Raw genomic sequence first — 21098 nt, forward strand, 5'->3', positions numbered from 1 at the left:
GCCTCTTTTGTGATCTCAGTAAATAACTCAAAGGCACAGACTGTCCTAAGCCTGCGTGGCCCAACATCCCCCCTTTGTCCTGAAGAATGGGATTGCGGGTCACAGTCTTTAGGGCAAATAGGGCCAACAGTCCATGTGTTAGGAGACAAACGTTCAAATAGTTAGTGAGCAACAGTCCATACATTTTGAGAGGCATTCAGTCTGGGCAGACACTGAGGCAAAATCTGGGCAGACTGTCTAATTATGGCTAAAGCTAGGTATAAAAAATAACCAGGCATTAGCAAAGCTTTGCCACTCAAGGTGCATTCTTTAACAAAACAAATGAAACAAACAGACAAGAGGAGGAGAGAAAGAGAAGAGTATCAGGTGTAGATTTGTGGGCTAACTCCTAGCCTGGGCAGGAGTAAGTCTATGGGATGGTGTATGTGGCATGTAGGTGTGTAAATATACATGTGCATTATGTCTCACTACCAATGTCAGGTCATAAAACAGAGACTAGAAAGCATTAATGCTGAGTGACTTTGGTGGGTTTTACAGTGGAGGCTACTCCCCCCTCCCCACTGTGGAGTCAGAACCTTGTTCTTTGTAAGGGCTGGAGGCCTCCCACTGTCTAATCACCTCTGTCACACACATCCGGACCATGTTCTCCATTCTCCTGTCAGAACCTGCATCCTTGGGAAGTTCATGGGAACTCCGGTTATGCCTACCCCTCTGTCTGGGGCTTCAGCCATCCCGAGAGTTCTGTTCGGGTCTGGTGGTGATCAGTACTTCAGGTTGGGAACTACCCTGTGGCTGGCTCCTTCCTTCACCCCCCTGGTTCTGTTGTCTATTCTGCCGGTGATGCGGTTTCTTAGATTTATTCATAGCATAAGGCAATTTGTTGCCTTCTAGTGCTAGGTCACTATTGTGTCTCCAAAACCCAGGATGTATGCGTGTTTCCCAAGCCATCTGTGCAAATTTCTTGATTTCTGGCATACCAAGCTGATGTGTTCAGCAATGCATGGTGACATCGTAACACACACAGCCATGCAGATTGTGCAGGAATAAGGACTTGAAAGTCTGGTCCTCTTCCAAACCTGGAGCATTACGTCCCTGGAAATATGCAGATTTTAGGCGCTGGTAATAATCTTTGGGTGCCTCGTGCTTCTGGTGCCAGACACTAAAGGCTCTAGGAGGGGCAGATACAGGGTCGGTGTAGGTGGAGAATTCCTTGCACAAAGCGTTGCAGAGTGCTGAGTACTGGTCTCTGATCTCAGGCAGGAGGGTAGTCATGAAGTCATGGACACTCCTGGAAGTTGTCTTCCAGATCAGCTTGAGTTTTTCTCGTGTGGATGCATCAGGTAGATCACAGAGGCGCAGGTTAATCTCTCTGAGGTAATCATCAATGCTGAAATGTGGGTTACCTGGGTCAAACCGGTCTACATCCTTCGCCAGGGATTCAATGAGCCTTATGCGCATTCTTTGATCTCTGGGTGGACAGGAGCCATCCGATTCATCTGATGTTTCAGAACTTCTCAGCTGTGGACAATGCAGTGTGGACTTACAGGTAGAAGGAGGGGGGTTGGTGTTATCTCTGCCTCTGGGGGCTGAGAAGTCACCCCCCTCCCTATGTGGTGATTCAAACCTGTGAAGGTGTGAAAAGGTGTCACAGCTGTCGGGGGACTGGGGCGTTTCCCCAAAGGGAGGGGCTCCACAGTCAAAGTCTTTGTTTCCAGGAATGGCAGGGAAGACAAGACTAATTTTCTTAGTCCTTGGGTTATCCTGGCTGCTCGGTTCTTTATTGAGCTTTTTCGGCAGGGTTGTTTGATCTCTTGAGGGGCTTGGTTCAAGATCAGAGCCATATTCTGACAATATGTCTTGCTCCATGCATACCTATGCCAATTTCTGAATAACGTCAAACACATCCAGCACTTCCTGCTCAGCAGTTTTGAATTGCTGACGAATAAATGTATTTTCTGCCAACAGAGATTGGATGTGGTTCTGCAGGGCTTCTTTCTCTACTTGCAGCTGGGTTTGCTGCAGGAGGACTTGCGTTGGGGAAGAGGGAGGAGTTGCCCAAGAACATTCAGGATTATGCTTTGGGGTTTCCTGGCTTGGTGGTTGGCCTGATCAACGAGCTCCTTTAACTTCTTATCACAAATGCTAATTGAATAGCTATTTAGGTCGGCTATCTCCTCTAAGGAGAGGTGCGTCAGACTGGCAACAGTTTCTTGCAGTGCTGCGTTGTCTGATCCAAAAGGAGTCTCAGCTCCCGGCTCACCTAGGGTCTTGGTAAACATTTTACGTGATAAAATGGAACCACAGTGGATTACTGTTAAGAAAGCCGCTAAGCTAAACAAAGCTAGATCAACACCAGAGCAAATCTTATCTAGGTTTCCCAACTGATCACTGCAGTCTATCCTGGAAGCTAGGAGAGGGGATTCACACCTCAAGTCCTCAAAGGATGGGAGGAACTCACACCTCTCGGACAGCTGGCTATGCAACAATTATGAGGTTACACTCTCAACTAGAAAAATTGCTAAATTGTTGTCTCAAACAACAAAGAGCACAAAAAAATTAAAACTACTCAACTCACCAAAACACAACTAAACACAACTTGATGTCTACTTTGCTTAAAATGAGAATGTTCACAACAAATACCTTTCTTTAGAAGAATTACTTCAGGATAAAACTCTGGATTAAAGCAACAAACTAGTTCATTAAGAAAGTCGCCCTGGCTGCATCATTATGTTCAACAACATAAACTAAGCCACAGCTTGCTGTCTGTTTTGAATAAACAACAAGCAAGAAAAGTAAATCTTCAAAAGAAAAGACAATTTTTCCTCACGAAAAATCTCTTTTAGGATTAAAAATTTGGATTACTGTGCATTTACAGGGCAATAAAGCTGGTTTATTGAAGGCCTCACACGGGGCACCATTTGTTGGGGTTGTATCAAGTCAACTTTGGTTATATTCTTTAATAATTATTTCTAATTATTAATAATATAAATAAAATATCATCAAACTATGTTTAATCTCGTTTTGGGGCACCACCCTGTACTCAGGGAAATATAACCAAAATATCACTCAAATCAGTCTCAGATTAGTTATTTAATTACTAATATTATTAATAATTAATAACTATATTTAATAAATTGAAGGCGTGAAATCCGTACACAAAGCCTTCGCACCCAGCTTATATCACAATGCAAATACACCAGTAATCACAAACAACTGCTCTCTTAAATTATAACAGAATTTATTTAAACAAAGCAACATCAATCCAAAATCAATGAACTTAATCAAACAAATAACTATTACAAACTAATCTAAGCAACAAACATTACCAAGCAAGGCTTGTGAATGAGGTGTAAATGTGTGTGTGTGTGTGTGTGTGTGTGTGTGTGTGTGTGTAGGAGAGAGAGAGAGAGAGAGAGAGAGAGAGAAAACAAGATGGTGGAGAGAGACAATGCACGATGTGACTTCGTCACATGTGGACAAAATGGTGGACAACAAAGGAAGCCGTGTGGCTGCCTTTTGAAATAGTTTTGAGCTCTCTGAGCTGAGTTCAGTAACTGTTACTTAAACACCAGAAAGCCAGTGGCCGGACTTTGATTCAACGGCGGGTACACTGGTCTTTCTGATTGTGAAAGCCGTTGACTGAAGGTAAACTAGCATAGCATTACACACATAGGTGAACACAGCAGTTCATCACAATAAAACAAATGCAGCAGCTTACAACAGATAATAAACAGAATGTGACGTCTCGTCAACAATGATGCATAATTATCAGTGGTTATAAAAGAAACATAACTATTTCTGAAACTATTTCTGCCCAGACCAAAGCTCTTACTTGGGGTAACTCCTGGTGATCGTTGCAAAGTTGGTTAGATCGTCACTCTGTTGAATGTTGAATCATCAGATTCAGGCAGGGTTCCTTCGTGGCAGATGTAGGAAGAGGGTAGCGGGATTCAGATCTTCGACCCGAGCGTTGCTCTATAGGGTCTTCTGGTTGCAGGAGCCGAGTTCTTTATGTGTCCTTGTGGATTCAGGGATCAGTGGGCTTCCTTCAGCGCTCCTGTCCAGTTGCGTTCAATGACGTCTTACGAAAAATCAAAGGAAAGAAACTCTTCTTTTTGCTCGAACCTGATAGCATCTGATTGCGCCCAAAACTCCTAAAAATATGCCATGGAAGTAGTCAGCTGAATCCTCTGATGCTTGAATTCAGCATGTGAAGAGCTACCTATACTGAGCTAGGAGATCAGCTCTGAAGTTTAACCTATGTAAGTCAAGAGAAGGAAAGGCTTTGTCTCGAATGCTGGAGTCCATCTTGTTGGAGAGGGTATCCTCTGGTGTCGGCAGACCACACTTGAAGAGAAGGAAGCAATGCCAGGTGATTGCTTTTAAAGACTGGAGCTGCCTGTGGGTTTACCTCAGGTCCCGGTCCCCCCCTTTACGTCACACGTAGGTGTGAAGTACCGCAGGGGATTCTGGGATAAAGAGTCCTTTAAAGGCCTCTTTTGTGATCTCAGTAAATAACTCAAAGGCACAGACTGTCCTAAGCCTGCGTGGCCCAACAGTGGGAAGCGATGCACCCTAAGGGAATGACTCCCAGAAAGGAGGTAGGAATTACAAGATTGCTTTCTGGGGCAATCAGTCAACCATCAGTAAAAGGTTGAGTAAACATTGTAAAAAAGTAACATTGATAGCAATGCTAGTAATGGTGCTCATGGGATGTCGACCTCTCTTTTGGTTTGTCCAACACTTTCTGGTTCAGAATGAAATACCTGAAATACAGAGATGAGATTTTTCTGCATGGGTCTAGAATCACAGATTTGAAGAGGTAAACCACATTAATTGTGCAAGATAGTAAAAAGAATACATTTATACCGGGGGCGGGGGGATGAAATGTTGAGACAGTAAGCATGTGAAGAACAGATGTGCTTCCTATATTGAAGGTGTAGGTAAGAGGCTGTCATTGCCCCAACCTTTTGGAAGGTTTTTCCAGAAAGACACTTTTGACTTTCACAAGTTGACATGATGTCTTAGTGCTATTTTTCGGTCTAATATTGGGTTTCAATGTTTTGCAAGTCATGACATTCTGTTTTGGATTTCATTTCCCACAGCGCCCCAGCCTTTTAGGGAATGGGGTTCTACTTGGGAGGCTGTGGCACAGTTAGTAGAGTCCTTCATCTCATCTGTCCTTGGGCAAAACACTTAACCCCAGGTTGCTCCTACTGCTTCATTTGCAGTGTATGAATGTGTGTGATAGGGATTACTTCTGATGGTCACTTTGCACAGCAGCCTCTACCATCAGTGTGTGAATGTGTAGGTGTGACCTGAGGTGTAAAAGCTCTTTGAGTAGTCAGAAGACTAGAAAAGCTCTTTACAAGCTCAAGTCCATTTACCATTTACATGTAATTAAGAGGGATACATGGAAAGTCAGTGAAATATCTATAAAGAAAAGTATTTATGTGTCGTAGTTGTGCCTCAAATCTTCTAATAACACACTAAGTTTGAGTTTGAACCTCTAACACAGATTTTTGAACATTGTATTTGTTGTCTCATCTCAGCTCTAGGGGACATGAAGCTGATATCCAACCACCAGCTGATGGAAAGAAAATGTGTTGCCAAGACGACAACAACGACAACAGGGATTATTTTCCAGCCTCTTGGAGTTACGGGACATTTTCAACAATAACCAAAACAAATGTTGGTGTATGAAGTGGTGGACATAAGGGAAAATCTATCTATGTATCTATCTATCTATCTATGTATCTATCTATCTATCTATCTATCTATCTATCTATGTATCTATCTATCTATCTATCTATCTATCTATCTATCTATCTATGTATCTATCTATCTATCTATCTATCTATCTATGTATCTATCTATCTATCTATGTATCTATGTATCTATCTATCTATGTATCTATCTATCATTTGGGGGTCTGTAGACGCACTATTTAGACACATATTAGTAGAAACATAAAAAAATTAAAAAAAATAATAATAATAATATTAATAATAAAAATAGTAGAAGGATGATGAAGTGTATTTTGCATAAAATGTGACCTTTAAAGGTGCTTTATAAATAAAAAATATTACTATTGTTATTGTGTATCTATCTATTTTTTCATGTTTCATACATTTTTAACATAGATTCCTTTTTTCTTCTTTTTTTGTGGTCAGTTCACAGACCCCCCCCCCCCCCCCCCCCCCCCTCACTCCCCCACCACCACCACCACCACCACCACCACCACACACACACACACACACACACACACACACACACACACACACACACACACACCTTCATTTAGTACTTTTAAGCTTGACATTTTATAGGTCATGTCATGTCAGGTCTTGTGTAAGAGTGCCAGTTTATTGTGTAAACCATGCAGGTGCAAGCCAATGACAGAGAAGCCTCCTGATTGTTTAAGCTGAAACGAAACTAAAACTTCTCACAGCGCACGGATAAAGAGACAAATAGGAAAACGAGAGTCAGATCACGGAGAGGAGCATCGAGGTAACCGAGGACAAGGTAAGCTGCCGGAGAGCGATGTTTCAACTTTTTTTATGAGATGTGTATTCAAATGAAAATAACTTACAACCAAATATCAAATCATTTAAAAAAAATGTTTGGGTTGCTGAGAGAAGTTATTCTAATTGATGACGTCATACTATAAGCTGCACAAAAGCACATTTTATGAATGCATTGTGATGTTCAGTTTTATACGAGATTTCAGAACTTTTCAATAGACATTAAACCTCTCACTGAAAGTTTAGACGGGGCTTATGACCAGCTCTCTATCTCCCTCTCGAGTGCTTTGACTGACAGGACGATCGAAGGTCTTTGATTGGGTTTAAAATCCTCCGAGACACCTCGACGTGTGCACATCCATCTAAAAGCTCCACACGGCTTCGAGTTGTTTAACGCTGCAGGAGACAATTCAAAACAAAAGGTACAGACTGCTAAAGTTAATGGACAATCCACATATCCCCCCAAAAAAGGGGTACAATTAGTTTAAATGTTCTTAAAGCTGATGCTTTCAATTGTCCCTGACTTCACCCTCAGAACCCTGTACTTGTACCCCGCGTACCCCGCGTCCTATGTTGAAGAAGAAAATGTTATGACAAACACTTTATGCCTTGGAAAGAAATCCTCCTGAATTGAAGAGATGTTTAAATGTTGTTAGAGCTCAATTCATTCATCCCTTCTGTCGCTGAGTCAACAGTGTGCCGGTGACACTGGAAGGATTGACAGTGCAAACAAATGACAGTGTGGGAACAGAAATAGCGCCTGAGGGTTAAGAGTGATACGCAAAGCAGTAATGCAAATACAGTGCAGGTTTCGGGGTGTGTTTGAAAACGCGGCCAAGACAGCATGGGTGTGTGTGTGTGTAACATACAATTATCTGTTTCAACCTAATGAAACCTAACAGCTGACGTGGTGTCAAAAAAAGTGTCATATCCTCTTTTACTTCTTAGTAATAGAAACTGAATAGAAACTAACGGGGGAGGGGGGCTGGACAGGGCAGACATGTAGAGACAGACAATCCACACATTAAAGGGGACATATTATGAAAAATCCACTGTTAAAGTGTTTTTGAACATATATTTGGGCTAACCTGAGTGTCTTACTGACTCCATCCAGTCCTTTTTTTGTGGTCTACATAAGTCTTACAACACAGAGAAAAATGCTCTGTTTCAGATTCCCATCAACTTGTGATGTCACAGTGGGATTCTGGTTTAAAAAAAAAAAAAAAAAAAGCCTCCCCTCCCCTGGTATCTCCTCCCATGGACTCCACCCCCAGCCTAGAGCCAAATTTTTGGGCAGGTCCGCCATTTTTATTCTCGCTAGCGAAGGAGGGACGTCTACCAGGAAAACAGAGAGTAGAGTACTTCCTCATATTTTGACTGCTACATGTTTTTTCTTTATCTTGTATCTCTCTTTTCCTGTGCTTCTGTGATGTGTAATTCCCTTTAAGTTCAATAAAGTTCATTCTCATCCAAACCTTGTTTTTATCTAAGTTTATGATACACTATCAAGGCTTTCTTATCCATAATGACCGACACCAAGTTTCCTGTACAGATTTTTGTCATTTTTCTTTTTGTGTGTGTCTGACTGTAATACATAGTCAGTACAACAAGAGGGCGACAAATCCCCGGTTATTCCCAGCCTCACGCTGACTCGAGACAGGACATTAAGTTAACAAATAAATCAATGACATAAAAGTGACTATGAATGCAAACATTAGATCTGAAGAAATAAAAAAAAGAACTCAGAATAAATCACATCAGAATCTCGCTGGTGTTTTATTTCTCCTCCAATATTTTTTCATTTCAATTTTGATGGTTTTTAGCTTAATTACAAAAAATGTGAACATTGAAAAGGTTGGTACAGGGGAAAGGACGAGGTGTTTTTAATTTATTTGAATGTATACATTTAAATATGTATATAGATTCTCCATTCTGATTGACTTACTGATTAAAAACATGTATTTACCTCCCACAGATAATCAGAGACTTCAGACATGAGCCTCCAGGTTTGCAGCTGTGGCTGGTCCAAAGTCACGAGCTATCAGGGCCTGAGGATTCACCAGGGGAAGAAAGGATGCACGCCGAAGGGAATGAGTATCCCTGAGAACGAACAATTCCGATATAACAGTCATGTCCCCCAAATGACTTTTGTAAGAGGGGAAAGGACGAGGTGTTTTTAATTTATTTGAATGTATACATTTAAATATGTATATAGATTCTCCATTCTGATTGACTTACTGATTAAAAACATGTATTTACCTTCCACAGATAATCAGAGACTTCAGACATGAGCCTCCAGGTTTGCAGCTGTGGCTGGTCCAAAGTCACGAGCTATCAGGGCCTGAGGATTCACCAGGGGAAGAAAGGATGCACGCCGAAGGGAATGAGTATCCCTGAGAACGAACAATTCCGATATAACAGTCATGTCCCCCAAATGACTTTTGGAGGACCTCCAATCAAAATGCCAGAGCATTTTGAGGACCGTTTTTCAACTTTTACCAAGTCTGGTGAGTGGTTCACTACTAAATCTGTTCTTTTTCTGTCATGGTTCCTGTCCTTAAGGAAGGTGAGGTGTGGGGGAGGGAAACAAGACCCATAACCCCCCCCCCCCCCCCCCCGAAAGGATCACATGCACTTAAGAAACCCTGAGGGACATTTGTCATTACTTTCACCCACGTATACCAACGTTAACTTCACATATCTTCACAAGTAAATGAAAACAGAAGGAAAAGCAATATTTTCTTATTTTCAGAGGGTGAACAGAACATGTGGATAAATGTTTGGGGAACTCATCGAGGGGAAAGCAGACCAAACGCCAACAGAGAGGTAAATAAAATCAGATTATATTGCCCATGAGTATCCCTGAGAACGAACAATTCCGATATAACAGTCATGTCCCCCAAATGACTCCAAACAGAGTGAGAATCCAAGAGAGTGAACAGCTCAATCAAAAAATTGCATATAAAGCCTTTAAATGAGTAGAATCCAGTAACACTGTTCTCCCCTTCAACAGCCTCTCTCCATGTCACTGGCGCCTCTGAACCCCGGCACGCCTCTGAACCCCGGCACGCCTCTGAACCCCGGCGCGCCAGCAAAGTCTGCAGCTGCAGAGGTCGTATCGGAGGCGACAAACCAACAGTGTATGCCAAAATAATTCCAAAATGTTAATATGAATACAAAAGAGCCTAGTTTGACAATAAGCATTGTCTTCCTCTGCAGTGTTTCAAACTCCACCACCGGCTTTTAATACCACAAGCAGAGCTCGTCGAAACCTTGGTTTCCACACTGGTGCATTGCAGGTAACAGCAGATTCTCCATTAGCTTAAATGTCCTGCTGAAGAGCAGATTCTGTTTCATAACCTTAGAATTATTTGTAAAACTATCCAAATAAAAAAACGTTGCTTGCACTTGTTGTTTTCTTTCCCTCAGCTGGAGCAGCAAATTGGTGTTAATACTCCAACAACTGCATCTCAGGAAAGAGCCGTCCGACCGAAAGACACAGAGAGACAGAGGAATGAACGACAACTAGCAAAGGTACTCGACTAAAGACGGAACTAGCTCCATGGTGCTGGAGCCGATCCCAGCAGTCATTGGGCGATAGGCGGGGTACACCCTGGACTGTTCCTACCAATCACAGGGCAGACCAGCCACACTCACATTACAAATCGTTACAATCCGTGCAAATGTTTTATTTCTTTTTTTTTCAAGGAAAGGCACGACGCGATAAGGGCAGATTTACAGCTGAAAATTCAGACGATAGAAAAAAAGATGGCCGAAGTCAAATTATCTTCAAAGCAATGCAAGGTAGGCTGTGGCAATTATTTTATTCTAGATTTTTGTTTGATCCATATAATATGATATACAAAGCGTGTTGTTGTGTTCAGGTCAGCTTGGATACTGAATGGCTGGAGATAAACAATGTGTTCTCGGATGTGATGAGAGACGTGAAGGAGGCTTGGGACAAAGCCCTGAAACCTCTGGAGGAGAGGTCGGTCATGTCTTGGTTCTGAATAAGAAACACTAATGTGTAGAAAGCACCATATGCATTCATTGTACAGTATAGTTTGCTAAGACTAATGTAGTCAATGTTTGGTCCAGGAGAGACAGAGTAAAGGGAGAAACACAAGTCTTTGTCGAGAAACTGGAAAAGGAAACGGACCAACTCAAAAAGGCCATTGAGGAGCTGGAACAGAACCAAGACTTGCAGGTGAGCCCAGAGGATCTGAAATCCCATTTTTTTTAGATTTGACCCTTAAAACTTGAGCAAGTCTTCACTTATTTTTTTTCTTGATCCCAGGTTTCTCCTCTCACATGCCTGGATGACTCTTGGAAAACTGTGACCGTCGACACATCATTCGCCTTCGGTACACTCAGAACTACCACTTCAAACATGATAAAAAACATTCAGAAGAAACTAGAGCAACTCTCCTCTACTGGTGAGTTCTTATATTGTAGCTTTATAATCACAACAAAGTCATCATTTAATTCATTATCACCGGTTTTAATATCAACTCTCTTTCAACAGAACTCAGGAGGACTTCCAAATTTGCAGGTGTGTGACTCAAAATCAGCTCTTACAAAAAACTTTGTAGACAGGAAAATGCTGTGAGTGCTCACTTTTTCAACTCAGTGAGACTAGTGGGAGAATCGATTCACTGCAGTCAGGTTTGTGTGTGTCTGACTGGCTTGGATACAGCCCAGGTGTAGGTCTCCAATGCTCCGTGCTGACTCATTATCTCACCTTCAGAGGTAGAGAGACGTTCTCCCTGGGTTTTATCGAGTTGTCTGTGTAACACGACCAAACTGAAAATAATATTTAAAAAATAAAATAAATGTGAAAAGGCCTTCCACAGCAAAAAAATTACCTTTACGCATAACATTTGCATACCAGTTCAAACGATGTTAATGATGTTTAATCCACTGGGAAAAGGATTTTATTTAAGGACAAAAACATTGCAAATGTTCTACTCTCAGTTAAAATGTTTTACTTTGTGAAGCATAGGAGAATTTTCTTGTTATTCCAAAGGTTTCTCTTTCTTTTTCACGGATCTCTTTCTGTTGTAATCTGCAGTGGATGTGAAGCTGGACCCGGCCACTGCTCATCCATTCCTTGAGCTTTCCCTCGATGGGAAGAAAGTGACAGAGGGAGGAAAGGATCAGAGAGTTCCTTACTCTCCAGAGAGGTTTGACGTGTTCAGCAGCGTCCTGGGGCTCAACAGGTTCCCCTCTGGGAAGTCCTACTGGGAGGTGGAGGTCAGAAACAAGACCGGTTGGGATCTGGGTGTAGCAAGAGGGGACGCAAACCGCAAGGGTGAACTATCGCTGACCCCCGATAATGGTTACTGGGTTACTGTGCATTATGAAAATGAGAATTACGCAGCAATGGCAACTCCCCCGGCCAGCCTCGCCCTTACCGAGAAACCTCAGAAGGTGGGAGTGTTTGTGGATTACGAGGAGGGTCTTGTGTCCTTTTACAATGTGATGGCGAAATCTCACATCTACTCATTTACTGGGTGTTTGTTCAACGGTGAGATTGTGCCTTATTTTAGCCCACATCTTAAAGAAAACGGGAAAAACTCTGCTCCTCTCATTATCTCGGCTGTGAATTAGTCGGAGAGTACGTCTAGTAAGCGCGTGTTCTTCACCTGGTACGAAATGCACGGAGACTGAGAACGGCTCTGCTTGGGGCCGATATCGTTACTGATATTCGAGGGGGAAAATTCCGATACTGAAATACCGACCGATATCTTTCTAGATCTATCTTAGATTTTTAAAGATTTATTGATATGGATAAACACTTATTGTGTTGATCCTATTGTGTCCTATTTCTCAATTAAAGGCACAAAAGCCCAAAAATAAATCTTTAAAAAAAATAAAAATAAAAACAGTGTACTGAAACACTAATTTAGAAATTTTTAATTAAACAATTGTAAAAAATAAACTATGCAAAAATAAATGGTCAACTTGAATAGAATAATCCTCGTCACATCAGAGACAAAATTAGCCGATAGTCTCTTGATATGCTGATATATCGGCCGATATTATCAGCCAGCCGATTTATCGGTCGGGCTCTATTTTCTAGTCCCCTAAAACGTTACCTTGAACTACTGAAATCGAAAGCCAGTTTTTCTTCGAATATATTACATTATTATCTGGAGAAATCCCTCCTTCTTTCTCAAACGTGTATATTCACATTTAATCAGCGTAAGGCAAGACGTGTTTATAATTAGAGATTGATTTAGAGATAAAAGCACAGTCATATACAACCTCCAAAGAAATGTATAAACATGGATTTAGCGTCGGATTTTACAGTGGCATTATAATTCCTGAAATCGCTTTATTTACGTTTCATAAAAGTTTGTCCGTCCTGGTCATCTGTGGTGTTCTTTCTAAGCTGTCCTTGTTTACACGGTGTATTTTTAAATTATTTCATTCCTGATCATACATTGGTGAAGATATTTTAATTCTTATTTTAGTTTGATGTTGTATATATTTTACATGTGTGAGGTTGCTGACATGATGCTGAAATGTATCAAATAACCAAAAAGAAGTGGATTTTATTGTACTTTACTGTAAGTGGATTAACCAATCTACAAATCATTTGAAATGGGTCTCTCTGTTGGTTTTTGTATATTTGACTATTAAATATATTTCTACAACATTTTTGGGAACTATGTCCACTTCTATTTTTCACTCGGTGCATATCCATCCGTTTCATCATTCCTGTGTCAACATGTTTTTAACTTTCTGCAAACTCCAACCCTCAGGATGATGACTCCCTTTTCACTGGTATTTCAGTTAGTTCATACCTAGGTCAATGACAAGGTTGTTTGTAATGCATCTATAGTCATACAAGTATGAAACAGAGTATCCTGGAACATAGGCGGAAGATGATGAGTTAAGAAAAGATTTAAAGAACGCAGAAATTAAATTCTGGTGTCAGGGTGCTTTCATGTTTCAAGAAACATCAGATATGTGGAAAAAATACAAAAACATAAAGTGTATAACAAAGTGTTGAATTGATAAGAGTTTAATTCAAAGAAGCATTACCTAAAAAAGGATATAAATAAAGGTATGATAAGTTTAGTAAAGTACAACAGTATGGCATTAAACTCGGTTATGAACATTGCACATTGTTTTAATTACTTACCTTATTTAACCAGGTTGGTTAAAGAAGATTAAAAACCTATTTTTCAAGGGAGAACTGTTGGAAAGACAAACTTAGCACATGCTAACAAACATTGCACTAGCTATGAACATTGCACTCCGATAATCAAACATTTATTATAACTTGTTCTCCACATTATTTGAAATTATTGGACGAGATATGGGACGCAGTACTGCACATTATGATACATACAGATAAACTGCGTGATTGTTCGATGTTAACGAAATGCTCATGACTCTCACATTGACCTTCGTCAGTTCTTAAACATATCTGTGACATCAACCCAAATGTTGTATCACTCCATCATGACATCGTTCCTCCTAGTTCTAAAGAAAACTGAGTCATTGTGACATCACAGGTACAGTACATGATTGGTTGATGTGAAACAGGAGCTAGTCAAGAAGATGTTTAAAAGGGGAGAATCATGTATGGTCCTCTATTAGAGAACATCAGGTGTTTTATCCTCTCCTGACCAACTCAGCAACAGAGAAAGATGAGAAATCTCTCTATTTTACTACATCATTTTAAGGCTACAATTCTGCTTTTTAGAAGTTTAAATAAAAAAACGACTACATTAATGAAGATGATTAAAAGCTACTGAACAAACATTTCGACATGTGATATTAAAAGACGAATGAGCGACATTTTACACACAACAGAAATCTAGCATGTCTTATTTAAACTTCTCTCTGAGTCATGACTGTCTACAATGAGTGATAAGCTCGAGTCCAGCTGGCTGTGTTGTTGTTAGAGTCATGTTTACATCATGTTTACATGGACAGGAAGAGGCCGGCTCCTCCCCTTGTGTATAAAATCTGTTTTAGTCAAGGACTAGAGAGAAGAAGAAGAACATACTCACTGATTATTTGAATGTCTAGCATTTTTAGATCACGGTCAATTTGTGTCAATTTAAATGCAATGTGAAGCTACAAGCTAAAACGTGCTAACATTAGCCTGCTAATACAACAATGCAGGACACAGGCAATTGCAGCTCGGGCCGAGGACAAATTTGTCCGCTGCTTGTGCTAAACTCGATTATGCGAACTGAAGTGGAGGGGGGGGGGGGGGGGGGGGGGGTTGGAGGTGTGTCGCTGTAGAAGAGCGGAGGCTTCAGAATAGCTAAGGTGTCGCCAAACAGCAGTTTGTTTTGTTGCCAATCTTCCTTTAATCAAGAAGGTTATTCTGTGTTATTTAACACTATCTCTGTAGGTTGGTGAATGCTGATTTCAGACAGTTCATGTAAATGACCCCACATATCTTTTTGTCACTTCGAGTACATTATCTTGCTCAAAGTCGCATTTTAAGAATTCTTCTTTTTCTCCATTTAGACAACATGAAGGTCGTTTTCCTGACCACCATCATCTTCGTTGTATTTCTCATTCACGAGGTGCACATGACAAAGCCTGCTCTAAAGCCCTGTGTTCTGCAGAGCGACATCAGGGCATACAACACTTTCGCCAAACGACACATCATCTCAAAGCAATTTCCCAGGGACTCCCTTGAAGAATGGGCAAGGTAAGCTTCAAGATCCATTCAATGATTTCCATTTGAAAGAGCAAAATGTATTCTGGTATTCTATAAGTCTTGTTTTTACATGGCGGCTACTTTCCTCGGAAGTCACGCTCAGTGTGGGAAGCTGAAAACTACAATCATTTTTACTGCTGTGTTCCGCGTTGTAAGTCATTTAAATGAAGGGTATCCAGCAAATTCTAATATTTTCACTATTTCTTGATGGATAAGCAACTAAAGGCAACCATTTCTAGAGAAAATCTGGATTGTAAAAAAGCCGAATGTCAAAATATAACAAGATTTTTGCTAAACTGTTAGCTACTTTCAACCAACAGCTGTTAGCATGTGATTCATTCCTGGCTAACGTAACGTTTGGTTGGAAGTAAATTCCCAGCTTCCCAGCATTCACTTTAAAAATAATGAATGCTGCTTTAATTGTGACATCATGTCACACTTCCAAACAGTAGAATTAGCTTTCAGTGACTTCCTATCTTAATGATATATATTAGACACTAAGTGGCTGAATGCTAACATTAGCTTTTGTCCGACCATAATTAACTAGTTATTAATAAGAATGTTGTCACTCAAAATGACCGTATTATTCTCTGGATTTTTACTGCTTATGTTCTTCAATCAATGATTGAGATAAAAAGAGAGAAAAGCAGAAAGACACAAAAAAAAGATAAACTTGAATATGTGTCCAAGAAATACAGAATAATGCCAGTGTCTGCCTTTTCTGCTTTTAACATAGCTACCTTCGGCTCAATGACCTCTGTGGCAGAACTCCGAAGCAGTCCTTCATTGACGCCAAACCGATCGCTGTCAGGCATATCTGCACCGACTTAGGCCGCCTCGTGCAAGATGCTCCTGAGAGTCAAGGCGACTTCTGCATGAGTGCATCAACCATGAAGCTGTACGACGTTTACTCCGACACGAATTGCAATATTTCCAAATTAGATCCTGTCGACCGCTATGTGATTGTCCAATGCGCTAACGTTGATGGACTCTGCCTCCCGATCCATTTTGAGTCTTTTAAAAACCAAAAGCCAAGCAAAGCACACTGCACTGAACCCAAGTTTGTTTAGAGGGAGGACACACCTTTCCCAAATGTGTGGCTCATCATTTCCTGATTTTCATTTCTTTTATCAAGCTGTGCTTCATGACTACTGTGTTTATTTGTATTTAACCTCCTAAGACCCGAACTCTTGCATGGCATTCATTTTTAATTTCTCTTTGCTATTTGGGCTGATTAGGACCTGATGAGTGTAAAAACACTGGACACACCCTCGGCTAATAGGAATTTTATCTCGGTCAATGTTGTTTTATTTTCCCATGCACAATGAAGGTAAATCATATTTTACACTAGATTTATGGATGTAATTGACCATCAGAAACATAAACCACTGAGTGGTAAATTCACTCTGCTGCTACTATACCAGTATTTATGTTTATTCCAGGCTATCACATGTTGCATTTGCTGGAAGTGATCAAGTACCAGAGTTAGTCCCTGTTCACACTTGACTTCTTTTTTCAACTGCCTGCGTCTTTTTTACATACAAGCCTATGGAAAAAGGAAAAAGGATGACGCCTTTTCAAAACGTCAAACGCCTTTCTGACAGCTGACCAATCAGGACGAGTAGTAACCTACGTCCCTAGTTACCGTTGCACTAAAAGATGTCACGCCGAATTTCCACCAGATGTGTGCATTGCGTGTCCGCTCCGGTCCATTACAGGGCCGTGCACCCTCATCCGTCAACACCCACCGGCTGTGTTCTCAGTCTGCAGCACGGAGAGCACAGCCGGACAGCTGGAGTACGGAGACAAAGGAATGTCCGCGGTAATGTTACAGATTCACTCGCGACAGCACGAGATAATACGATGTACGTGGTATAAAACTCAATACAAACCTTATAAACACACAAACAAACACACAAACGGCCGTTTTTCTGAACCGTCAAAACGGAGAGTTTTATTCTGAAAATAAGGTTACAGAACACTCACGCATAAGCGCTCAAAAGGCGCTGAAAGCAGAGCTTTTTTCTGAAAAGTGTTTGTGGTTCAGCTATGTTTAGCATGAGGTCTCACCCACAGGGGCAAAGGCTTCAAATGTCACACATACAGTTGTTCATCTTGATACAACACTTCCTCTTTCACAGAATTCAGTTTTTGTATCTGCATAGAGGTTAGCATCCCTCTAACGTCTTGGTAAATGTCATAGACATATATGGTAAACGGAGAAGCTACAGCTGTGATTGGCTGTTTATTTTTTTTGCTCTACATTCAAGTGATTGGCTGTGATCCACGAGACAAGAGGAGGTTTAAAAGGGGAGACTTGTTTTTTAACTTGAAGCAGAATTTTGTCACTGCGTAGTGATACACTTCAGACCAACCCAATAGCATTTACAGTACAGAGGGCGACGGACTCGAGAAGGTAAGAAATCCTCCTCAGCTCTTTATAAAGAAAGAATTACAACTGATGTAATTAAATTAAATTATATTACGAGAATAAAAGTAAAAGAAAAAGTTCTACATTTTAGGAGAAAAAGTTGTATGTAATGACAACAAATTTGTACATTTACAAGAAAAACAAAAATAAAGTCGTAAATTGAGGTTAATAATTTCATCCAATGGTTTTTATTTAGTGGAGCATCATGTCAAGTTCAATCTTCACAAGATGCTGGTTTCCAACTCATTTTTATGACTTCCTCATTCCACAAACACACAGCTGTCTGAGTCTTTTACTCTTCATCGTAGCATAAAGGCTAGTCATAGCCTAAAATAACAACTTTATAATCATCAAACTTTGACTTTATTATGACAGTGTATGACTTTTTGTACTCATAATAACAACTATAATTATAGTATTGGTAAATGTGAGACTTTATTCATGAATATTCCGGATTTTATTCTCTAAAATGTACAACTTCTTTTCTAGTAAATTTACGACTTTATTCATATATATTTGCAACTTAATTTTTGTTTATTTTAAACTTTATTCTTCTTAATTTTGCTACTTTTTTTCTTGTAAATTACAAATCTATTGTTGTATATTTTAAACTTTATACTTCTTAATTTGAAACTTTATTCATGTAAATTCAGTGTAAAAATTTACAACTTTTTCTTGTACATTTACAACTTTATTTCCCAAATCTCGGTTTTTCTTTACTTGAAGAAAATAAATTCAAGTCAACTTCCTTTTGAACTTCTGTCAGAATCCTTTCTTTGACTCTTCAGAACGCTGCAGTCTTATAACATGTTCAAACAGCAGCGTTCAAATGTGACTCCCTCTGCAACATCAAGTTACTGTCCTGACAAAGTGCACAGCGACTTCAGTTTGAGTTGATTGAAGATAAGTGAAGCCATGTTGGTTCACAAGTAGACCAACAACACTATCATTATTCACATTCTGTTAATGGTCTGTATTGTTATTTACAGCCTTTTACAGACGGCTTTGTGATGTTGACATCTTCAACATGTTGAAGAATTCTTATTATTTCATTCTGTCTCTCCAGAGATGATGATTTGCCTGATCACAGTCACGCTCGCTCTTGTTCTTGGGTCCGAGGGAGCGGATCACAGCGATTACTCATTTCCACCTCCCCACAATTTAGAGGCCTGTAAAGAAAACAATGACAGCAAGGCATACAACAAGTTTGTTCAGAAACACATCCTTCAAGAGGACTTCAACAGAAAATTAAAGAAGGAATGGCAAGCGTAAGTTAAGGGTCAATATACTCAATATCAAATGGACACCGACTCGATGAAGACAATGCAGTGATTCATATTTTAAAAGGATATCTGAAATGAATGTCCAGCGTCACACCAATATTGCAAATGTATTATATGTGTGTTTGTGAGTGTGTGGATGTCATAATACTTTAATGTGCCTTACCTATTACTGAAACATTTATCTCATTGTGCAGGTACATAGAAAAGAAAAAACTCTGCAACAGACGCTTGCAGTCCTTCTTTGAGAAGACGCAGGAGGAACATCTGAACAAGATCTGTAATGACTTTGGCAGGCCCCTGACTGGCCACGATGATAACTTGTGCATCAGTAACTTCACCATGATGTTTTATGAGGTCTATGTCAACACAACAAGCTGCGAAATTCTGACTTCTAATAATAATCTGAAAAAATCAAGCGAAGTGATTGTGGCTTGTGATAAAGTGGGTAACTGTTGCTGTCCTGTGCATTTTGAGAGGTACACAAACCAAACAGCAAATAACAATGCAAAGCCCTGCAAGCCCTCGGGCTTAAACTGAGGTTTTGGAGAGATATTGAACAGAGGTTTCCAGGTGTAAGGCATTGCGTGTTAGTTGGGGGTGTTTTTCTTAATTATTCAATGATAAAAACAGACTGTGGATTATTTTAGGGTTTATTTGGCCGAGGTCAGACCAAACATAGCATAGCATGAATGACTGAAAAGCTTTTCAATAAGCTTCTTACATATTCCCTTCAGCCTACAACTTCCTTTCCAGTTGGTTACACGTCTCATAGGCTAGAAAGAAGACATCACCTTCACTTGAAACTGTCAGACGTAGACATTTCTTCAACGAATCACTTTTCCTTTTTAGCTCACAACATACACTTGGCTCCTATCCGAAACAGATCTGCTACTATGAGATGTCTTACACATGTTACAGCTACAGACCTAAAAGAAGAATTAAGAATTACAGAATTAATCAACTAATCCACAAAATTACCAAGATGAATGAATTAATGAAAATTGATTTAAAGCAAACCAGAGCCTTTTTTTGCCCAGAAAAACAATATAAATGACATTTTCACTCTCTGCCATTGGTGCTTCCAGAGGGATGGCCAGGGGTGGCCTGGCCCCCCCTTGAAATCTGAGTGATTGGCCACCCCAGTTGCCAACCCCATATCCTTAACTACAATTGGCCCTTTTTGGGGGCGTGAGTTAAGTTAAAATAAACCACTGGGGCTGTGTTGTAACAGGCTGCTAGTAGCTTTCTTTCTTTCATTGTTGGGTTTTACCACACCCCTGTAAAAGGGCTTTGGTTGCTTGGGCTTTCTTGCATCATGTCCTAGTTCTTACGGTGAGAAGGCAGACTCAGAGGGCAGAACAAACACCTAGCTGTGGGGGTGTCACCCACCTGGTGGAGGGGTTACTGCCCTTTGTGATGTCACGAAGGGAAAATCTCCAAACGGCCTGTTTGAGCACACATTTTCTGAAAAGTGGAACCGGCAAAAGACGGAGAGGATGGACTTTTCTCATCATTGGGGGGTTTGTAGACAGACTATGGACATTTATTAGTCTTAGAAAAACATGGTTTAGTGTATTTTGCATAAAATGTGACCTTTAAAGAATTAAAGTTAAATTCATATGTCATCAAGTCTGGATGCGCCCATACCCTTCATAATTAATTATGATCCCATACGCAGCATTTTACGAGATGAACATGCTTTAAATTCTGTTGCATGCAAAACACAAAATTCAAAACACAATTCAGTCCCAGGAGCACGAGTGAGATTGAGTGGCAACAGTACAAACTGGGATGATGGATGTCCAACATGATTTAATGTCTCTCCCTCTTATAACAGTACATAAACTCAATGTGTTGTTTCCTCTTCTTTAATTGTTGGCTTGTAATTAATGTTTGCTGTTGTGTAATAAATGGTAAATGGCAACAGAGATGTTTTTGTCATTGAGTAGATTGATTAGTTCTTTTTTGTTTCCTCTGATTCCTCGAATATTTTGTGAATGAAGGTAGTGTGGGTTATTATGAGGAGAAAAGTTAAACTAACTGGTGGACAGAGCTAGAAATGTAAACCTCTGTAGGAGGACACACAAGACAGTCATTAGCTGAGTTGTTGACCTAGTTTCGCCTAGAGTCCTTAACCTGCCTGGTAGTCTGTGGTTTGTTGGGGTCAC

General features: G+C 40.3%; 1 protein-coding gene and 1 long non-coding RNA gene across 3 annotated transcripts; both read left to right on the forward strand.

The window, feature by feature from the left end:
• Positions 1–9514: 9514 nt before the first annotated feature.
• On the forward strand, positions 9515–13187 carry LOC132958597 (E3 ubiquitin-protein ligase TRIM21-like). Its single transcript, XM_061031545.1, has 9 exons — positions 9515–9664; positions 9744–9823; positions 9954–10058; positions 10233–10328; positions 10409–10512; positions 10623–10731; positions 10822–10960; positions 11050–11076; positions 11596–13187. The coding sequence occupies exons 1-9, from the start codon at positions 9547–9549 to the stop codon at positions 12132–12134; spliced, it is 1317 nt and encodes a 438-aa protein (XP_060887528.1). The 5' UTR covers positions 9515–9546; the 3' UTR covers positions 12135–13187.
• Positions 13188–17416: 4229 nt separating this feature from the next.
• LOC132958350 (uncharacterized) lies at positions 17417–19657 on the forward strand. Of its 2 annotated transcripts, XR_009666754.1 has the most exons (3): positions 17518–17632; positions 18714–18915; positions 19125–19657. It is a non-coding gene; the product is annotated as an uncharacterized LOC132958350 (long non-coding RNA). The 2 variants fall into 2 exon arrangements; XR_009666753.1 differs by having other exon boundaries at positions 17417–17632; positions 18714–19657.
• The last annotated feature ends 1441 nt before the right edge of the window (positions 19658–21098 follow it).

The sequence above is a fragment of the Labrus mixtus genome, chromosome 23 (genome assembly GCF_963584025.1).
Source record: "Labrus mixtus chromosome 23, fLabMix1.1, whole genome shotgun sequence".
Lineage (NCBI taxonomy): Eukaryota > Metazoa > Chordata > Actinopteri > Labriformes > Labridae > Labrus > Labrus mixtus.